The sequence below is a fragment of the Acomys russatus genome, chromosome 25 (assembly GCF_903995435.1).
Source record: "Acomys russatus chromosome 25, mAcoRus1.1, whole genome shotgun sequence".
In the NCBI taxonomy this organism is placed as follows: Eukaryota; Metazoa; Chordata; class Mammalia; order Rodentia; family Muridae; genus Acomys; species Acomys russatus.
Genome location: NC_067161.1, coordinates 39,007,419 through 39,028,026, shown reverse-complemented (window position 1 = coordinate 39,028,026; position 20,608 = coordinate 39,007,419). Strand labels below are relative to the sequence as shown.

The 20,608-nt window shown below is 48.3% G+C and overlaps 1 protein-coding gene across 1 annotated transcript; it reads right to left on the bottom strand.

Moving 5' to 3' along the window:
* Positions 1–14,900: 14,900 nt before the first annotated feature.
* Positions 14,901–16,440, bottom strand: LOC127208464 (T-cell-specific guanine nucleotide triphosphate-binding protein 2-like). The gene has a single exon (XM_051167927.1). The coding sequence runs from the start codon at positions 16,147–16,149 to the stop codon at positions 14,902–14,904; it is 1,248 nt and encodes a 415-aa protein (XP_051023884.1). The 5' UTR covers positions 16,150–16,440; the 3' UTR covers position 14,901.
* Between the last annotated feature and the right edge of the window lie 4,168 nt (positions 16,441–20,608).

Genomic DNA, 20,608 nt, shown 5'->3' with positions numbered 1-20,608 from the left:
GATAAGAGAGGCAAGCACCAGGTCTTCATCAGGCCATGCTGCAAAGTCATCTTTTGGCTCCTAACTGCGATGATGGAGAACGGTTACATCAGTGCATTTGAGTCACTGATGGAAACAAATCTGGGTCCAGGGGGACCTGCAGAAACTGATGCACCAACCAAGGACCACACATGGAAAGCACCTAGAGCTCCCGCTCAGATGTAGTAGATAGGCAACACAGACCCCCACAATATGGGCAGCAGGGGGCTGCCTCTGATATGGGCTCTATAATCACTTCCCCCTGGTGGGGCGGCCATGCCAGCCATAGAGAAAGAGGATGCAGGCGGTCCAGATGAGACGTGATAGGCTGGGGTCAGATGGTAAGGGAGAAGGGCTTCTCCTTTCTGCAGACTATGGGAGGAAGGAGGGGGGAGAAGGAGGGAGGGTAGGATCGGGAGAAGATGGGGGTGGCTACAATCAGGATGTAAAGTGAACATATTAAAAATAAACAATTTTTTTTTAATCACTGATGATCACAGAGCTTGGAAAATCATTGTGAGCCTCACAGGCAAGTTGAACAAGTGTGGAGTGATCAGCCCTAGATTTGATGTTCAACTCAAAGACCAAGAAAAATGGCAGAATGATCTGCTCCCATCCCATTAGTTTGGCTTCATCGTGCTGACCACGTCATCTGGCATCATGGACCATGAAGAAGAAAGAAAAAAAAAAAAAAAAGACCACGCAGGATGGTGGTGTTGGGGGTTGGTCTGGCACTGCTGTGCATTCCAGTGCTAAATTAGGGCCCCCAAGATCTGGGTGCAGGCCAGATGAGCACATTCTCACATACCCCAAGTGATGCTGTGTAAACTTTGCTCCCCAATTATCTCTGATTGGGTTAGCAAAGTTGCTGACAGCCAATAGAGAGCAGAAGAGAGGGAGGAGGAGCTGCAGTTCCTAGGCTGGGTGGTCTCAGCTAGGGACCACGAGGCCACGGGGAGGAAGCAGGTGAAGAGAAGAGAAGAAGGAAAGATGATGGAGAGAGAAGACATGGCCTGATGGAGCAGACCCAGCCCAGACAGGACGACATATTGGCAAATAACTTGGCAAGTGCAGCTGGGAGAGCCAGACTAGCTTAGAAAATTGATTTAAATCATACCTGCCCAGTTATTGTGCATAAGGCTTGTTTAAATAAACCAATAGCTCTCTGTCTCCATTATTGGGGGACTAGCTGGGTCATAGAAAAGCCCTCTGGAGTATAATAAATGTTCAACAAAACACATAGGAGGAAAAATCCTGGGATTCTCTTTCTAGAGATGTAAAACACATAAATAAGAAGCCTTTGGTTGCGCGCGCCTTTAATCCCAGCACTCAGAGGCAGAGGCGGGTGGATCACTGTGAGTTCGAGGCCAGCCTGGCCTACAAAGTGAGCCCCATACAGCTAAGGCTACTGAGAGAAAGGCTATGTAGAAAAATCCAGTCTCGAAAAATGATGGAAGAGGAGGAGGAAGAGGAGGCGGCAGTGGCAAAAGCAGCAGCTTTCGTGGACTGTTGGGGGAAAAAAAAACCCACAAAAACAAAAATAAAAGGGAGAAACCTTGAATTACACAAAGCAGTCCCTGGCCATTCTTCTGATAGGTCTAATGGTGATGACAAGCCCCCCGCCCACCCCCACCCCCATATGGATCCAGATCTCTTTAAATACTCCCAGAGGAGGGAAATGAGAGAGATGGCTCAGTGGGCAGTGCTTGCCTTGAGAGAGCAGGGAGATGTGTTTGAATCTCTTGCATCCACCTAAAAGCCAGTCTAAAAGCTCGTGCCTAAAATACCCACGAAGGGGGTGGGGGATTGGGGAGGAGATAGAAGGATCCTGAGGCGGGAGGGGAGGGACTTGCTAGCCAGCCAGTTTTGCCACAAGGTTCATTGAGAGATTCTCATGCAAACAAATAAAGGTGAGAGTGACTGTGGAGGACATCTTGACATCAGCCTCTGCGAGTCACACACCCACATACACACAGGCACTGGCAAGCAGACACGTGTGCACATGCCCACTCACACATGCACACATCCACGCATGCAACACAGTCTCACACATGCATGAAAAGGTCATCTACACACATTACGTGGCCACCCTTAGGTCTGCTCTGTGTTACTGTGTGCTGTGAAGTTGTAGTTGTGTTTTGTTGTATTCTTCTCCGAAAGGTTAAAGATGAATGCTGGCACCCTGGTGAAGAGCCAGCTTCTCCAATGCAGATTAAAAACAAAACAAAACAAAAACTCAACTGAATTAGACAAAAACATTCACCTAAGAGCCCAGCCTTCCAAGCCAGGAGTCCTCGCCTCTTTACATAATCCCAGGCCATGCCAATATGGCCAGTGGAAGTTCTGATCTGGGACACCAGCTCCAAATAGAACATCGAAAGAGTAGCTGAGAAAATATGCAGAAAATTCCACCTGCTTTCTCTAAACCAGCCCCATCTGAAGACCCACAAAGCCAGGGATCCCCAACCAAGAAAGGGGCGCACCGCCTCTCTGCTGGTGAGTCGGAAGGACTCGGGCCAACCAACACACCAGACACTCCATGGTCCTGAAAACAGTCAGGGGGTGCCTGAGAGGAGCACCTGATCCCAGACTCTTCCTGTCCTGAGCAGGGTTATAGGTCAAGCTGCACTTAGGAACCCCTCACCTACCTGCTCAGAAGCCTTACAAAGCTGCAGTCCAAGCCCAGGACGTTCAGGAGGGAGAGGATTGAGACGTGGAGGCCAGGGGGGTCCTTCGGGAAGAGCGAGTAGAGGGGAGGGGAGCAGCTGACAGGCAGTCTGAGCTCCTGGGTTTCCTCTCAGACTCTGCTCCACTCTCGCCCTTGTTGCAACTCCTCAACTTCTAAACATGAACCCTGCCTGCCCCCTCCCCCCAAGGGGCGGGGCCTGCTGTCTGAACAACTTTCAGTTTCAGTTCCTGGAAATGGCTGGTTTTAAGGATTTAGGCTCAGGGACTCCACAATCTCCTTCAAAGAGGGGGAGGAGCTCTGCCTGCTGGCCAGGCTGGGAGGTCAGAAGTCTGCCCAGGAACCATGCCATCCAAATTGTAATCGGAGCCGGAGCCGCCTGGTCTGACCTTGCGGCCTCCCTTCCTGGAGCCCGATCTTGCTCACATGATGGCACCTAACCCTGGGAAATGCCCACCTTCAGATGCAGTGAGCCCAGAGCTTAGGGAGCAGCAGACCCTGCAGAACACCGCTCCCGGGGGCTGCCATCTCTGCTGCTGTCACGTGTTCACTGGCTCCCTCCCTCCCTCCCTCTCAGCTCAGGTGCAGAAGTCCCATCTACTAGGAAACCTCTGCCCTGCTGCAATCCTGTCATCTAGTCAGGACCAAGCAAGGGATGTGGTCCCAACAGAATGTGCCACCTTTTTTGGGATGGGAGGAGGTGTTGGTTTTTTTGAGATAGGGTTTCTCTGAGTTAGCCTTAGCTGCCCTGGACTCGATTTGTAGACCAGACTGGCCTGCAACTCACAGAGATCTGCCTGCCTCTGCCTCCAGAGTACCGGGATCAAAGGTGTGCGCCACCACCACCCAGCTAGAATATGTCACCTTTAAGTGACCTCCTTCTTCCCATCGGTTTCTCTGAGTTCAGGAATGATTTTTTTTTTTTTTAATCACTCTTTGCTGTGTGCTCACTTGCCAAGTCCTGGGCATCATTTTTGTTCAGTGATGTCCTGGACCACTGAGTGCCCAGGTAGAGGGGAACGGGCTAGTTTCTCGGCATTGCTGTTTGGTAGGACAAGACACAGTGGCTGGTCGGGAGTGTATGTAATTGTCCTGCACCCACTCACTGTCTCCCTCCATCCCCCACCCTTTCTGTCAATATCTGTGCCCAGGTGTCTGTATGTGCACCACATGCAGGCATGAGCCTTAGAGGTCAGAGGAGGGTATTGGAGCCCCTGAAACTGGAGTTACAGGTCGTGGTCAGCTGCCATGCGGAAGCTGACTATTGAACTTAGGACCTCAGCAAGAGCAACAGCGCCAGCCCCTTCTTCATGTTTCTGAACCGCAACAGCTGTTAGATACACCGACTCCACTACAGGAAGAGCAGCGGTCCTCAGGGCTGCACCTTCGTAATGGGCCAATAGTGCACAGTGTGACAAAGCCTCTGTGCCCCCAGCTGCTTGTTGATTTTGGGTCCTTCTGCCCTTCCCGTCACCTTCATGGGACAGGTTTCTGGCCACCCACACCCCCACTTTAGCAGCTTTCTCAGTGTCTATGATCTGATTGCAGCCTCAGAAATCCCTGCCGGGCCCAGGACTTAACTCTGTACTGGGGCTAAGATCTGGACTATGCTAACTGTTTCACCTGAAAATACGAGCGGGGCTTGAGTTCCCAAAGCGGGCACCCCTGGCACCTGCCCTAGTATATCACAGCCTCCTTCTTCTTTAAAATAATAACAATAAAATACTTTATAAAGATTTGCTTATTTTAGGTGGATCGCTGTAAGTTCGAGGCCAGCCTGGTCAACAAAGTGAGTCCAGGACAGCCAAGGCTACACAGAAAAACCCTATCTCGGGGAAAAAAAAAAAAAAGATTTGCTTATCTTATGTGTATAAATGTTTTGCTTGCATGTATATCTGTGTACCATGTGTGTGTCCTAGTGCCCATAGAGGTCGGAAGAGGCAGTTGTGAGTCACAATATGGATGCTATGAATCAACCTAAGTCCTCTGCAAGAACAAATACTCTCAACCGCTGAGCCATCTCTCCAGCTCTTCAGAGCTTTGCTCCACTGTGGGAATCTGTGGGGAAACCTCCCTGGGGTCAGGAAAAGGGGTGGGGCCTAGGGCAAGGGCTCTGTTGGCATAGAGTGACAGAGGGAGACTGGCTGAGAGATTTTTCTTTTTAAGTGTCTCTGCCACCCTTGACTTCTCTCACTCCGAAAATGACAGCATGCAGTGTACTGCAAAATGCCCTCACACAGCGGTGTTCCTGACTGATGAACTCAGTCAGTAGATGATTGACAGGCCGAGGAGATGAAGTCAGAAAGGTACCTACTGAACAAGCAAAGGGACCTGAGTTGAATCCTCCAGAACCCACATCAAAAGCTAGGCATGAGCCGGGTGTGGTGGCACATGCCTTTAATCCCAGCACTCGAGAGGCAGAGGCAGGCAGATCTCTGTGAGTTCGAGGTCAACTTGGTCTACAAAGTGAGTCCAGGACAGCCAGGGCTGCATTGAGAAACCCTGTCTTGAAAAAAAGAAAAAGAAAAAGAAAAGAAAACCCCAAAAACCTAGACATGGTGATCTGTGTGCTAGTAATTGCAGCACTGGAGAGAGGGAGACAGGCTGATGGCCAGCCAGCTTAGCCTATTTGGTAAGCAGCAGTTACAGTGAGAGACCTCAATAAACAAAGCAGACAACATCTGAGGAACAACAGCCCGAGTTGTCCTCTAGCCTCCACATGTGCCTGCACACACACACACACACACACACACACACACACAATGATTTACAAAGAAGGTATACTAGGCCCCTGGGTCCCAGCTGCCTCTATCTCTGAAACCCATTGGCCACTGCTATGCATGGGAACTTCCCCATAATCTCTCCCATGTGGGGGACATTTGCCACCCCGGGGACATCACCAGGATTGCCACTATTCACTTGTGTTCTTTTCTGCCCTTTGCCCTTATAGATGGTCTCTACTTCCTTACTGTCACCAGAGCAAGAGCAAGAAGCAAGACAGGCCCCTGCTGGGCCACAGAAAGATTTCAGTTTCATAAGAGTCCAAAAAGGCTGGGCACGGTGGCACACACCTTTAATCCCAACACTCCGGAGGCAGAGGAGGGTGGATCTCTGTGAGCTCGAGGCCAGCCCGGTCTACACAACAAGTTCTGGGACAGCCAGGGCAACACAGAGAAACCAGGTCTCAAAAAACTGAAAGAAAAAAAGAAAGAAGAAAGGGAGGGAGGGAGGAAGAGAGGGAGGGACGGAGGGAGGGAGGGACAACTGTGGTCTGTTTTCACATCTCAATTCTTGTGCTAGAGGCCCTCCTCTGCAGAGGAAGCCAGCACCCCCACAGGAAGCCTAAGAAGGCGTGGCTGCTGTAAATAGGCACTCAGTCCCTGGCACCAGCCTTTTCCACGTCCTGTTCTAAATGGAGCATCTACATGAGCCAAGTAGAATGTGTCCCCAAGTACAAGAAGAATGCTTTAGACTCTTACATTTTAGTGATCCCAGCATTCCAACTCAGGGGCTCTGGTCACTCGAGCATCCCTCCCAAGAATGAATATAGCCAGTGCTCTCTGGGAAGGGCCCTGGATGGGGCGGCAGGCAGGGTGCACTTATGCACTGGGTACCTGGTAAAAGATCAAGGGCAGCAGCAGATGGATGCAGTCTGTGCTCACAGGGTACGCAGAGCATACACAGCCTGTTCTTGAAGAAGCTATTTACCCAGAAATCTCCTTCCAGCTGTGCCAGTCTAGAGTTAGGGTTTCATCCTGGGACCAGGGCTGTGTACCCTCCTGCACATGGTTGCCCACTTAGAAGCAGTGTTTGTGGATCATGTTGCCATGGAAGGAGCATGGGAGCCAGTCACTTAAATTCATCACTTCTTCCTTGCTGCCTTCACTCAGCAACAAGTGAAAAGTCTGGCTTGTCAGTTCTGCTGTGTGCTGTGCTATCCTGTGCACGGGAGCATCGCTGACACTTCTTAGGGATTGTGGGTGCTGTAGCCCACTCCCAGATGTTTGCATATAGCTACATGCTCTGGAACATGCGTCACACATGAAAACACTCAACACATGTATACACTCACACATGTGCCTGTGTGTAGGCAGACACACAGCCGTCCCTTTCCTGTGGTCCATGTTGGTAAAGTCGCCTATCATTTGCTTTGAAACTAAAGAAAGGGTCCTGGTGTGTCTCTCAGAGGTTGGGGGTGTCGGTGGGGGGGAATGTTAGCTCCAGGTCAAGCAGATTTGGTGTCTCATTGACATGGTTCCCACATGTGACCCCAAACTCATACCTGACTTGTCTCACTGTGACGTGGAAACTCTCTGTGGCTCTGAGGGAACTGGCTGGCCCAGAACTTGTTCTGTAGACTGGGCTGGCGTCTCTGTGCTCTTCACCCCACAAACCACCAGAGTCAGGGCCCCAGTTAGCATAAAGCCAGCTGGCTGCTCCCCAGTTCAAGATAAGGGGAAAGTTCATAGTGGGGTCCAAAGATAAGTTCACCTCCTCCTGTCTGTACCCCCAGATTAGATAGTAACCCCAGGAGTCTATGATGCAAAACTGGTGAGCATGCTTCTAACCCTGCCTGCCCCTTGGAGGGGAGTGTCCTGGTCTCAATAACTTGGGGTGTACTTCAGCCAAAAAGAAACTTTTTGTTGCTTGCTTTAAAAAAAAAAAAAAAAAAAGAATAGATCTCCATTTATCTAAGTGGTGGTGGCCAGGTGCCTTGAAGAAGGTAGAGATGGCATGGATTAGGTTAGAAGACACAGATCTGGCTTCTTTCTGAATCATCTCTCCCCCTTAAAGGCCCGGAGTTCTCTGCTGGCCTGCCTGATCTTCAGGAGCGCTTGCTGAAAGAGAATTTACATTTTCAGAGGTTTGTCTAGCTGGCCAAATTGTAAGAAAAGTGAAAACGAGGCAGACATGCTGACCTCATCAGGCTGAGACTGCCTTACTGAACAGCATGGGCTCCCCCACCCCCTTCCGAATGATGAGTGTTGAGCACATTAAGAGGGGAAGGGCTGCGGGGCTGGTACTTATGTGTAGGTAGCTACCAGGAAGTTACAGCTACCCTTCTGTGATTTGACTGTGAGCAGGGTGGGTTGTTTTTGAGACCCAGGCACATTGTTTCTGCAGATGGAGCAGAGCAATGATGCTGAGGCTAAAGCTTTTTTGTTTTTGTTTTTGTTTTTCTGTTTTTATTTGTTTTTACAGCTAGGTGTTATTGCCCAGTATAGTCTGTCTCAATTCTTCATAACCTGAGGCTAGTTAGTACCCGACACATATAATATACCCACCAAAGATTTTGGCTAACTTTAAGATTTATTTGTTTATTATTATGTATCTAGTGCTCTTCATGCATGCACACCTGGAGGCCGGAAGAGGCCATCAGATCACATTACAGATGGTTATGAGCTACCATGTGGTTGCTGGGAATTGAACTCAGCACCACTGGAAGAGCAGTCACTTCTCTTAACTGCTGAGCCATCTCTCCAGCCCTGACTCTGCCTAACTTTAAAGGTTCAAAAAGGATCCTAATATTTCAGCAAGGTTACCACAGTAAGGTAACTGCTTAGAAGGATTTTCTATACAAGCTGGGCCTGAAGCCAGCTGGCCACAGCCCAACCTGAGAGTGTGAGACCATTTGATGCTGATCTTTCTCTCCACCCTCCTGTTCTGAATGGCTGACCTTGATCTCTAGCCCGGCCAGAGGCAGTTATGTCCTCAGCCTCCTGGTCACGCCCTCCAGGACTGCCAGGGTTCAGCTAATGAAGACACAATAATTCACATTACATGGGGTGAGATTCTCTTCCAGAAGTTGGGGAAGCCAGAAGGCCACATACCCCAAAGAAAAGCTGAGCCACTGGCAGGACCTTGAGGGGTATTTGTTTGTTTTGGTTTTTATTTATTTATTTGTTTGTTTGTTTTTTTGAGACAGGGTCTCTCTGTGTAGCCTTGGCTGTCCTGGAGTCACTTTGTAGACCAGGCTGGCCTCAAACTCACAGCGATCTGACTGCCTATGTAAGGCTCCCTCTCTCTCTCTCTCAGCCTAAGCCTGGGAACGTGACCCAGACAAGCTTGGGAAAGTGACCCAGAAAAAAATAAAAGGCCAGTTTCAGTTTCTGAGATCAAGGTGGCCAACTGAGATAAACCATTTCAACTAAGGTAAACAATTCTCAGAAAAATACCATCTGGAAATTCTCTGGAAACTCCCCAACACCCCTCCTTGCCAAGAATAGCCCCCAAGACCAATGACCCCTGCAATAGCCAATAACATTTAGACAAGCACCCTTAGCGACCACCAGAGCCAATCCTAACATAAGGCATGCAGCCCCTCCTAACCTTTGCGGTTTTAGCCTTTAAAAGTAGCCTGTAACAGTGACTCCGGGTGCCTCCCTCCCAAGTGAGTGCTGAGGTCCCCTGACGCACATCAGCAATAAACGTTGTGCTTTTGCATCAACACTGTGGTCCTCAAGTGGTCTCTCGTGACGACCCCCTACCCGAGTGGACTCTAGGGTCCAAAACCTATGCCTCCTGAGTGCTGGGGTTAAAGGCAAACCACCACGCCCGGCTGTTTGGTTTGTTTTGAGCCCAGTTTCTTGGGCTCTAAGAGATAGATTAGTCTAAAGAGAAAAACCCAGTTTCAGAAAAATGTTGCCAAGTGTGCTCCGTAGTCTAGGCTGCCCATTTCTACACTCTGCTGGACTCTGTCCAGGTCCTGTCCTAGAGGGCAGCTCTGTGCTGGGGGACAGTGACTCTGTAGACCTCTGGCTTGTAGGATTTCGCCTGAAAGAGCAGACGCTGTGCTGGTTTTCCAGGGACTACTGTCTTCTTGGTTGGCGCTTATGGGTGATAATCTGAGGTCTGTCCACCCCCAGCCCAACCCTGACACACACCTGGCTGAGAAAGCTCCTTGATCACGGAGGTTGGCTGCAATAGGCCTGGCTCATGGTGTTAGGTCACACGCTGAGCATTCTGCAGTGCCCTGAATGCACAGGCCACTAGACCAAAGAAAGAAAAGGAAGGGGCTGGGTGGATAGGAAGGAAATGGCAGTGGTTTTTCATAGTCTTTATTATTTCTTAAATCTAATATACACACACACACACACACACACACACACACACATATATATGATCTGTTTGTGTGTTCACGTGTGTGAGTGCAGGTGTACACATGCCACAGAGTGTACATAGATATCAGTGCTCACCTTCTACCTAGTTTTGAAGCAGGATTTCTTTATTGTTTTTTTCCTCTGTGTTCTCAGGCCAACTGGCCTTCGTTTTCCACAGTCTCTGCCATCTCCGCCTCTCGTCTCTTGGCAGGAACTTTTAGGATTTCTGGGTGTTCACATTGTGTCTGGATTTTATGTGGGTTCTGGGGAATCAACCTCAGCTCAGCCCACTTGCACAGGAAGCACTCTGCCCACTGAGCCAGATCCCCAGACAGTCTTAGCCTGGTGTCTTGGTTGTTCCTGGGCACAGCTGTTTCTTTAATTCTCATCTGTCCTTCCCGGGTGTCTTGATGACTCACAGCTGGGGTGTGGGAGCTTTCTGTTGTACAAGAAAAACTTGAATTTCAATGCAGATGGTTCTTAGAAACCAACAGACCATGTTCCCTTTGCTGGTAAATAGTTTGCCAGCTTCCAAAATACATTTTTCTCATGTGTGTGTCAGTTACTCATGCTGCTGCATTTTTAAACCTTCTAAAATAATGTGAGAATGGCTAGAGAGACGGCTTAGCTGTTAATATGACTCTTGAGGGGGACTGGGGTTGGTTCCCAGCACCCATGTCACGCAGTTTACAACCCCCTCATAACTCCAGCTCCAACGAATCCAGTGGTTTGGGCCTCCATAGGCATATGTAATCACAGCTATGAACCCAATCCCCAAACACACATATACACATATTTAAAATTAAATCTTTAAAAATAAAATAAATTGAGGTAGAAAATAGACAATTCAATTTGCTAATAAAAATATTCAAGATAAAATAACGTCCCCATTAAAGGTCAATAATGCAAGCTTCTGAACATGAAAACAAAACAAAAACAACAAACCAACCCACCAACAAGGGCTTTCGGGTGTGTTCCGCTATCTGATAAGTAGGTGTCTGCCTATACGAGCGTCTTCCAACAGTGTGTATTAAAATCTCACTGTGGCTCAAGTTTCTCGCTACACAAATAGAGCCATGCTTCCCAGATTAAGAGGAGATCACTTTCGTTTTAAGGGCTTCCTATGTAACGCTGACTTCAGACTGCTACTATGTGTGTATTTCACAAGGAAGAAAATGTATCTCCGAAACTCATCTGCAATCACGACAGCTATTTTTCCTTTCTTCACTCCCCCCTGATCCACAGTAAAGCCCGGACTGTCTGCCCACACTGTGGGTCAGGATGGGTGAGCACAGGGATGATGGACAGGTGCCTAGCTACCAACAGGTGCATCCACTTGGAACACATCCCCCATCCTGCTAAGCATTTGTCCACAGCCTTCTTATGAGTACTTAGTATCCTAAGTTCCAGACCAGAGAGCAAGATGGGCTTTGTAGCTGTGGGCAATAATCAGCAATTCACCTTGGACCTTTGTCCCCCGACCCGATGTCCTGCTGTTGCTTTGGGTGGTCCTTATCTTTCTGTAGGGTTTTTGCGGCTGTTGATTCCGTGTGGTTATATATTATTGATGTACAATTTATTGCAGGTCTAGGTGCTCAGGAGTCCCAAGTTCAGGTCTTCCTCCATGTCTCAGGGTTCTGAAATCACAAAAGCGGTTTTCTTTTCCTGGAAATGTTTGTGCTGCCCAGAAAGAAACTAAAGTTTGCCTGGCTGGTTTTCATTGTTAATGTTTGTGAATTTGAGTGATATTTACTCACAGGGACAGAAGGATACAGGCCACAGACTGTTCCAGGCCTTTCTTCCAATCTCATTCCAGTGCCCTCATATCTTCCCCTGGTCCTGCTTTCTGTGTTGACCCAGGGGTGTGTGCTTTTCTGGGGAGCCAAATCTGTGGGGTGCTCACGGAGACCTGTGCTGCAAGGGACACTTCAAGAGACTTAGCATTAAAATTTTGGATCTAGTTGGTGGCAAGTTTTTTGGGTTGTTTTGTTTTGTTTTGTTTTTTGTTTTTGTTTGTTTGTTTGTTTGCCCGAGACAAGGTCTCTCTGTGAAGCCTTGGCTGTCCTGGACTCGATTTGTAGACCAGGCTGACCTCGAACTCATAGCAATCCACCTGCCTCTGCCTCCCTCCCGAGTGCTGGGATTAAAGGCATGCGCCACCACCCAGTGAGTTTTTGGGTTTTTTGTTCCTTTCTTTTTTCTGAGTATGGCCAGTGAGAAAACCCTCTGAAGGGCAGAGAGAAGGCAGCTCAGGGTAAAAGCTGCTACACCTGGTGACCTGAGTTCAATTCCTGGGTCCCACACTGAGGAAAAAAAAAAAAAACAATTTCACAAAGTTGTTCTCTAACATGTGCACGGCGGCACACATGTGTGCTCCCCACACAGAGAACAAATAAATGAATAAAAATGTAATCAAACATAGAAAAAGAAAACCCTTTGGACCTATAGACAGAGTGGGCCACTTTGTGCTTGGAGCACTGAGGGCGACGCTACCAGACAGACCTGGTGTCAGGCTACTGTCTTTCCACTGAGCCTAAGTCTGAAGATGCTTGCTGTTTAGCTCGAAAGTTAAAGGCCTCTCATGGAGAACCACACAATGCTCACTGTAGACTGCTGGGTTCATGACTTTGTATAATTTTTTTAGGTAATCACAAAACAAATACTGTCTGTTGAGATTACTATGACCCAACCACTAAGGACTCCCATCCCTAATGAACTCTAGCCCCCCGAGTACCCCATGTCTGAGAACTCCCACCCCTGGTGATCTCACCCTTAAGGACCCCACCTGTAAGGACCCTCACCTCTGATGAATCCAAGTCCCAAGGACCTCACTCCTGAGTAATGCACCCCCAAGAACCTCCAACCCTGAGAGTCCTACTCCTGGTTACCCGACCCATGGTGGCCTCACCCCTGAGGACTTACCTCCATTTATGGTGACTTCACCCCTGGCACCCCCACCTCTGGTGAGCCACACTACCAAGGACCCCCTCCTGAAGCAACAGAAAGTAACCACAGGCAATGAATCACAGTCTAGACCTGTTTCTGTTTCTACACACTTTATTGAGGCATAATTGACAAAAAAAAAAAAACACAGTTTGGTCACAGTTTGGTGGTGGTGCACACCTTTAATCCCAGTACTCAGGAAGCAGAGGCAAGCAGATCTCTGTAAGTTCAAGGCCAGCCTGGTCTACATAGTGAGCTCCAGGACTGCATAGTGAGACCTTGTCTCAGAGGGAGGGAGGGAGGGAGGGAGGGAGAGAGACAGACAGACAGACAGACAGACAGACAGAAAGAGAGATCCCTTCAACTTTTTTTGTGTACAATCTCTACAGGTAAGGTAAGCTAAACACTTTCATGATAATAAGCAGTACACATTGATTTCTTTCCTTTTTTTAAGATTTATTTATTTATTATTTGTACCGTATTCTACCCACATGTGTGCCTGCAGGCCAGAGGAAGGCACCAAATCTCATTATAGATAGTTGTGAGCCACCATGTTGTTGCTGAGTCTTAAACTCAGGACCTTTGGAAGAACAGACAGTGCTCTTAACCTCTGAGCCATCTCTCCAGCCCCTGATTTCTTCCTTCTTATGCAGTTTCCTTGGTGTATTTCAGAGTTGACAGTGGGATCTTGGTTTTACTATGACATTGTTGGTTTTATCTGATGCTTCAGTTTCCACACACTCGTCACACACATGGGTCTCGAATCAGCCTGTGTTTGTTCAGCAGAAAGTCTCAAGCTGTGCCCCACTTCCCCTAGCCCATCCTGGCTTTAACGGTTCCTTGGGTCCCTACAGCACAGTTATCCTTTTCCTCTGTTTCACTTAAAACTCTGCCTCCGGTCACTGCCCAACTAATCACTGCAGGGCAGAGTTCTAAACCCGAGCATCGCGCTAAGAATGCCCACCACTCCTGCAGAGAGCACTCACTGTTGACCAGCCTATTTGGTACACAGAGTTAAAACACGGCTTTCTTTCTTGTTTTTTTTTTTTTAACTGTGTTACACATGTATGTCTGTGTGTGGTTATGTGCATGTGGGTGCCAGTGGAGGTCAGAGGGCATTGGATCCTCTGGAGCTGGAGCTGCAGATAGTTGTGGGCCATCCAAACTAAGTGCTCAAAACAAACTTGGAATCTCCACTTTAAAAGCAGCAATTGCTCCTCACTCCTGAGGAAATTCTGCACCACCCTTTGCATGTCTTCTCTGCTGAGAATATTCTGTTATTCTCTCTATTTAGGGAATATTCTGAATATTCAGAGAATATTCTGTTTATTCTGCTATTCTTGTCACTCTGCTATTAACACTATTGGCTTGGTCATGTGACAGTATCCCACACTGCAGTAAAGCAATGGTGCTGTGACAGCTATTGTTATGATCGGTATTGCTACTAAAGAGCTTAAGATCTCTTGGTTTTATTTATGCCCTTGGAATATATTCAGCTAGAAGCTTACTTTCATATGAATGTATTTTTTCAATCTTAAAATAATCTTTGCTCATGCCAACAAGCACAATTAGATTTATTTCTTATTCTACTCCTAGAAATGTCATCTTTATGGTGGTGCACCCCTTTAATCCCAGCACTCGGGAGGCAGAGGCAGGCAGACTGCTGTGAGTTCGAGGCCAGCATGGTCTACAAAGCGATTCCAGGACAGCCAAGGCTACACAGAGAAACCCTGTCTAGAAAAAAAAAAAAAAAAAACACTTCTTCCAGGGGTGGTAGTATGCACCTTTAATCCCAGCACTTAAAAGGCAGAAACAGGAAGATTCCTATGTGAGTTCAAGGTCAACCTGGTCTACAGAAGGAGTTTCAGGACAGCCATGGCTACATAGTGAAACCTTGTCTAAACAAACAAACAAACAACAAACCAAAAAAAAAAAAATTCCAAAAACCTTCTGCCCAGAAAGTACTAGCATATTATCATTAGACTCATGCTGGGCATGAGCCATGCAGCATAATTCCCAAGGGTCACAAAGCCTAAGAAATATCACGACCTGGCTTCAGGAACACCCTAAACCACCCCTCCATCCCTCCAGTGTCCTGAAAACACTAACATCACCTAAGTCGCAGGCCAGCTGCCTCATTCTTCCCATCTTTACTCAGAGTCCACACTGCCCCTCAGAAAGACTTTTCTGGAGTAGAACTCTGGCATCATCTGCCACTATGTCAAGAAAGTAATTTTGCATGTAGTAACTCTTTCTAAAGAAAAGGCCAGTGGCTATGAACCCGCCGGTGACAGCAAAAACCTTCTCCATGTATTTCACCAACTTGTCTCCCACAGACTCATCTGCCTCAGCTGACAACAAATGGGGTGACCTAATGGTGGATTTGAGCTCCTCCACAGAGAGGGACCATTCCCTGGCCATGTTTTCCAGTGACGTGTCCTCCAGCCCAAAGCAAGACCTGTAATAGGTCAGGGTTTTCTCCAGCTCCTCGATGTCGTCCTTGAAGAAAGACATCATAGGGACGGTGGCCGACGCTCCAGCCTTCAGAGCATCCAGCCAGATCTTCTGTCTTAGGCAATCTTTCCTGCGGTCAATAGCAGTCTCCGTAACGGTGGGGAGGCACTGCAGGAAGACGTACCGTTTGTGTGCAGGCAGCTCTTTCAAAAGGGTGGACTCCAGGTGAGGAAAATCAAACTGCGCTACCTCAACACTAGAGACCAGGAAGACCCGAGCGGAGTCTACCTTGGCGATCTGGAGCTTTTCCTCGCAGTCTTTCCGGATAGCCTGCAGGATAGTTTCCTTATTGTAGGTCGTGGGTGCACACCTTTTCTGATTATACAAATCACTGTCAATTTTCGTTCGAACAAAATAAAACTTCTTCTTCATTTTTCCAATGGCTTTGGCCAACTGGGCATCGTTCTCTTTAAAGCGAGTAGATGAGATGATAAGAAAGAAGTCATACTCCTGAAACTCCATTTTCTTCAGATAGTCTTTTGGCTTGAAGTTACATGATCCGACCCCAGGGAGATCCCAAAGGGCCACGTTAGGAAACTTAGGGTGGACATATTTCTTTCTCTTCATGGTCGTCTCCACTACTCCGCTCATAGCTGCGTCCTCCTCCTCATGCCCTACTCCCCGCAGGGCATTGATGAAAGTGGACTTTCCTGCCCCAGTCTCCCCTGTCACTGCGATGCTCAGGGGGGCATTCGCAATGTCTGTCAAGGCAGCGTTGATCACGGAAATCGTCTTCTCCATGTCCCCTTCCTGAACAAGCAACTGGATTGAACTGATGGTCTCCTCGGAAATGACTTGACTTTCCATCTTGAAAGTCTTGAAGAATGAATTAAAACTGGAGGCCAAGTTGTGGGCCTTTTCGTCGGGCACAGAAGAAGACTGACCCATGGCTGTGGGCTGCAGAGGATGCTGGAGGGAAGGCAGCAGTGGGAAAGGAGGTCAAAGATTAACACAGCATGGAAGGGCTCAACGCTGCAGCTAGGGCAGAGGTTGCTCTGTAAACTCAAACCAGGACTGGGAACAAGTTCCCTGCTTGCTCGGTTCACTGATGTTTCTAGGACTTGGCCAATTTGCTTTCTCAAGAGATTGTTCGTTAAATTTCAAGATCTGATTTCTCAAGCCATACTTTCTAGGCTCTTTTCTAGGCTTTCGTCTTGTTTTATTTTCAATATTTTGAAAAAAAAAAAAAGTTTGGACACGGCACCATCTAATAAGCAAAGGGAATTCTTAGGCACCCAGCATGTGCAGACCACATGCCATCTACAACAGCTCTGAGAGTGTGAGCTAAGTGTTAGAATGAGCAAGTCTGGGTACAAAAAGGGTGTGCACGCACAACCTTGTCTTCTAACCCTTCGCAGTGCATCTGTCCACCAAGAACAGGCCAGGGCAAGATGCGAGGGGGTGCTGGGAATGTGGCCCATGAACCTCAAGTGTGCCTCTGCACACAGCTGCCCTTCGTCTCCACACCCCTGGAAACACAGTGTAATGACTTTCACCTTCAAATGGAGCAGTCTTTTGTAGGATCCTAAGGCTTGAACCCATTGGCCTTGTGCGTGCTAGGCAAGTACCCTACCACTGGGCATCATCCCAGCCTCCTCTGCCATAAAGTTAAAGATTTAAAAACAAACAAACAGAACAACAAAAAACCCTGAGAAGTTAAGAGACATGCAGGAGGGATTTCAAGGTTGAAGTTAGTCCCTCTGTGGGCCGGGTTCTCTGCAGAGGCCAAAGCCAAGCCCACAGTTTAGTGGAGGAGTCAGAGCTCAGGAAAACACATGAACTCTTGAGTTTATGGTTTTGTTTGCCTTCCAAGGAAAAGGTGGTTAGCTATTGGGTAGGGCATATCTGGTATCAGGTGACCCCCCCAGTGCAGTTCTATCCACTGATATGCCTGTTTTTTTTTTTTTTTTCCACAGCCTGGATATAACTGGTCTCTGAAAATACCCCAGGTATTAAGTTCTCTGAGTGGCTTTTAGCTGGCCCCGCCACCCATCCTGCCATCCATCCTAAGCCCACGGCACCTCAACCAAATCAAGTTCCACCTTCAGACCTACAGCCTATAATATAGCCTATTTGTAGAACTGTATTAATTTAAAAACATATATACTGTCTCACTCACCAGGTCCTTTGAGGAAAAGAGATTTGAGCTCCTAATCTTCCCTCTGGAAGAGTCGAGAATGGGTCCAGTGAAGATCTTCCCGCTGCACTGGGCATAGCAGGTGCACACAGACCTGCACAGATGGATCTTTACCTGCAACTCCAAGTATGCTGTGCTTGTGTGACTGCTGCAGCGGAGGCTGAGCTGGGTATGAAAAGTTTGGAGGTTTACCCCTAGCGGCTGCGCTGCTTTCCTAGGAGTCTAGCCAAGAGAGGGAGGGGAACACTCTAAAGGGCAGAGTAGGAACTTCCTGGAGCATGAAAATGAAAGTAAACGTCTCATAACATAACAATTTCTAGGCATAGAAACCGAAAGCCACCAGGGCCATAGGGTTGAGGTCGGCTTGCTTTTGGCATGGTAACCAGGGGAGTGTGCAGTGACTGGGGAGGGGTCGTTTCACCTAGACCTCAGGTTGTATTCATGCCTTCAAAGAGCTCAGAAGCCAGATCCCACAAGCTCACCTATGGCCTGGCTTCTCCCTCTGCACAACTAACCTCCATGGAGATAATGTAAGAATGTGTTTACTTTCCACACCCTGTCCTGGGAGCAGACTTCTGAAGCTCTCTGAGTCTCCTCATTAACTCACTATGGGCTCCCAGCAAACCTTGAGGTCCCACATAGGAAGAAAAAACAAAACAAAAGAAACGTTTGCTCAGGCAATTTGCTAGAATAGGTCTCAGTACTCAGAAAAGTGCTAGATTTACAACTTAAGTTTTATTGTAAAGAGGACACATAGGGCTGGTCTAGAAGGGAGCCGGGTGGGGGGGGGTGGGCAGGGAAGACCCTCAGAGGGACAGACATCTGCTGTTTTATTTTCTAGAGATCATAGGAGAAGATTTCTGTTTTGCTAGTTCTAGAAGTTTCTCAGATTCCTTGGCCCTCTTTCAAGCCAGCAAAGCGGCATTTTCTGACCACACCACAGTGACCATGCCATCCTGATCTTCCCTTCTGCCTCCTTCTTCCAGGTTTTCCGTGTGTGTGTGTGTGTGTGTGTGTGTGTGTGTGTGTGTGTGTGTGTGTTTCTGAGACAGAGTTTATCTGTGTAGCCTTGGCTGTTCTGGGCTCACTTTGTAGACCAGGCTGGCCTCAAACTCACAGGGATACACAGGCCTCTGCCTCCCAAATGCTGGGATTAAAGGCGTGTGCCACCATGTCTGGCTGGTTTTTTGTTTGTCTGTTTGTTTTGTTTTGTTTTGTCTTTTTGTTTTTTGAAACAGCGTTTCTCTGTGTAACCTTGGCTGTCCTGGGCTCACTTTGTAGACCAGGCTGGCCTCAAAGCCACAGAGCTCCACCTGCCTCTGTCTCCTGAGTGCTGGGGATTAAGGGTGTGCCCGGCTCTTCCAGTTTTAAAACCTCTGTGATCACTAGGGAAACAGCAGCTCTCCTAACATGCACACTGGGTACACTTCAGCTTCCCCAGTAGGGGTACATCCCCGTTGTCACCCTGCATTTTCCCAGCACACTCAGTGTTCTAGGGATGAGAATGTGGGTGTCTTTGAGGGCGGGGCATGTTGCATAATTCTGATTATCGAAAACACAGAAGGAAATAGTTCACGCCGATGTGTGCTGGCAAACCTGAAGATGAAACCGGCGACTCTCCGAAAACAACTTTGAAATGATAAAAACCCCTTTTGGTGAGGAAGCTGCCGTCTTCGCACAAGGCCAGGCGGTCTCACTGTCTCAGGAGCGGCCAGCTCACCCTGGAGGACTGTGAGGAGCCCTAGCACCACAGAAAAAGCCTCTAGCTTTTGGTAGGGAGCCCCAAGCACTCGGCTCTGCTAGGTCTTTCTTTTCCCTTGTTATCTAAGAAGCGGCAGTGGTTTCCTGACTTTCTAATTTGTACATGTCTTCCGGTTCCCTTTTGTGGTCTTTATCCCACCACCAACATATCAACCTCCTGTGAAATTCCTAAAGTCATCTCCCTCCTCCTGACCAGACTTCCTACTGACCCAGAGAATGCATCTAAAACCAGCTGTGGGAAATGAGAGCACGGAAGGACTAGGAGAGCCTCACAGCTCTGATGCCTGCAGCCCAGCACCCACCCGTGCATGGTGCTCCCCACCCTAAGCAGCTCAGCGCCCACCCAGCTGCCCACAGCCCTGCACTTTTTTACTTCATCATGGAGTACCATTGAGATTCTTTCAAAAGAATTTGATTTTTTTCTCTTTTTATTGACACTTAGATTGACTGTACATTTTCCTGTGAAATACATTAGCATATTCTAACTACACACATGGTTCCACGACAGGGCCTGCATGTGCACAATATATTGGATATTTATTTAGCCCTACTGCTTTTTGTCTTCATTTGCCTAGCGTTCAATTCGGCCTTTCCACACTTACTGCCAGCATGTGTGCTGCCTGCCAGTGCACCCAGACTGCCCTTCCCAGACCCCACCCCACCTGAGACCACTTTCAATACCTCACTTAGTTTCCTCTGTGAGAAAGCACACTGTCACAGTCTCCCGTGACTAAACACAGGGTCTTCTGTTTTCACTCATTTTGCTGTAAACAGGATCTTGTCTTTCATGCCTTCCTATGTGAAAAGCTGTCTCCTCTTGTCTGCAGGTGCTAACTGCTGTGTCAATTTTGTCCAGACACCCCTTGTGTGTCTCCCCCGGAGTGACAGGGTTGGACCCAAGGGCGCTCCTCACCACATCGGCTCTCAGCTCCCTTTTCCATAAAGGGTTATTCGGGCTGGCCTCAAACTCACAGAGACCCACTTGGCTCTGCCTCCTGAGTGCTGGGACTAAAGGCGTGTGCCACCTCCGTGGCTCAAACAGGATCCCCTTGCATTCTCTGTGGATGTGGGTTCTACTGTCTCACTAGGGGCTCTGCTCACGCAGCGGCCCTCCGCTGTTTGGATGCTGTTACCTGACAGAAGCTCTTCTTTACCAATGTCTTGAACATTGGTTTCCCTTACTCCCCATTTCTAACTGCACTTGGGACTGTGATCCATTCCGAGTTGCCTTTTGCCCAGGCTGAGAGGCAGACATTTTATTCTTCTGTGCGTGCTCACCCAGTTTCCCTAGCACCACACCTTATCTGTCATTTCTCCTTGTTTCTGGTGCCTTTGTCAAGAATATGTGTGCAGGTTGGAGAGATAGCACAGCAGCTAAGAGCACTATCTGCTCCTTCCAGAGGCCCTGGGTTCAATTCCCAGCACCCACATGGCAGCTCCCAACCATCT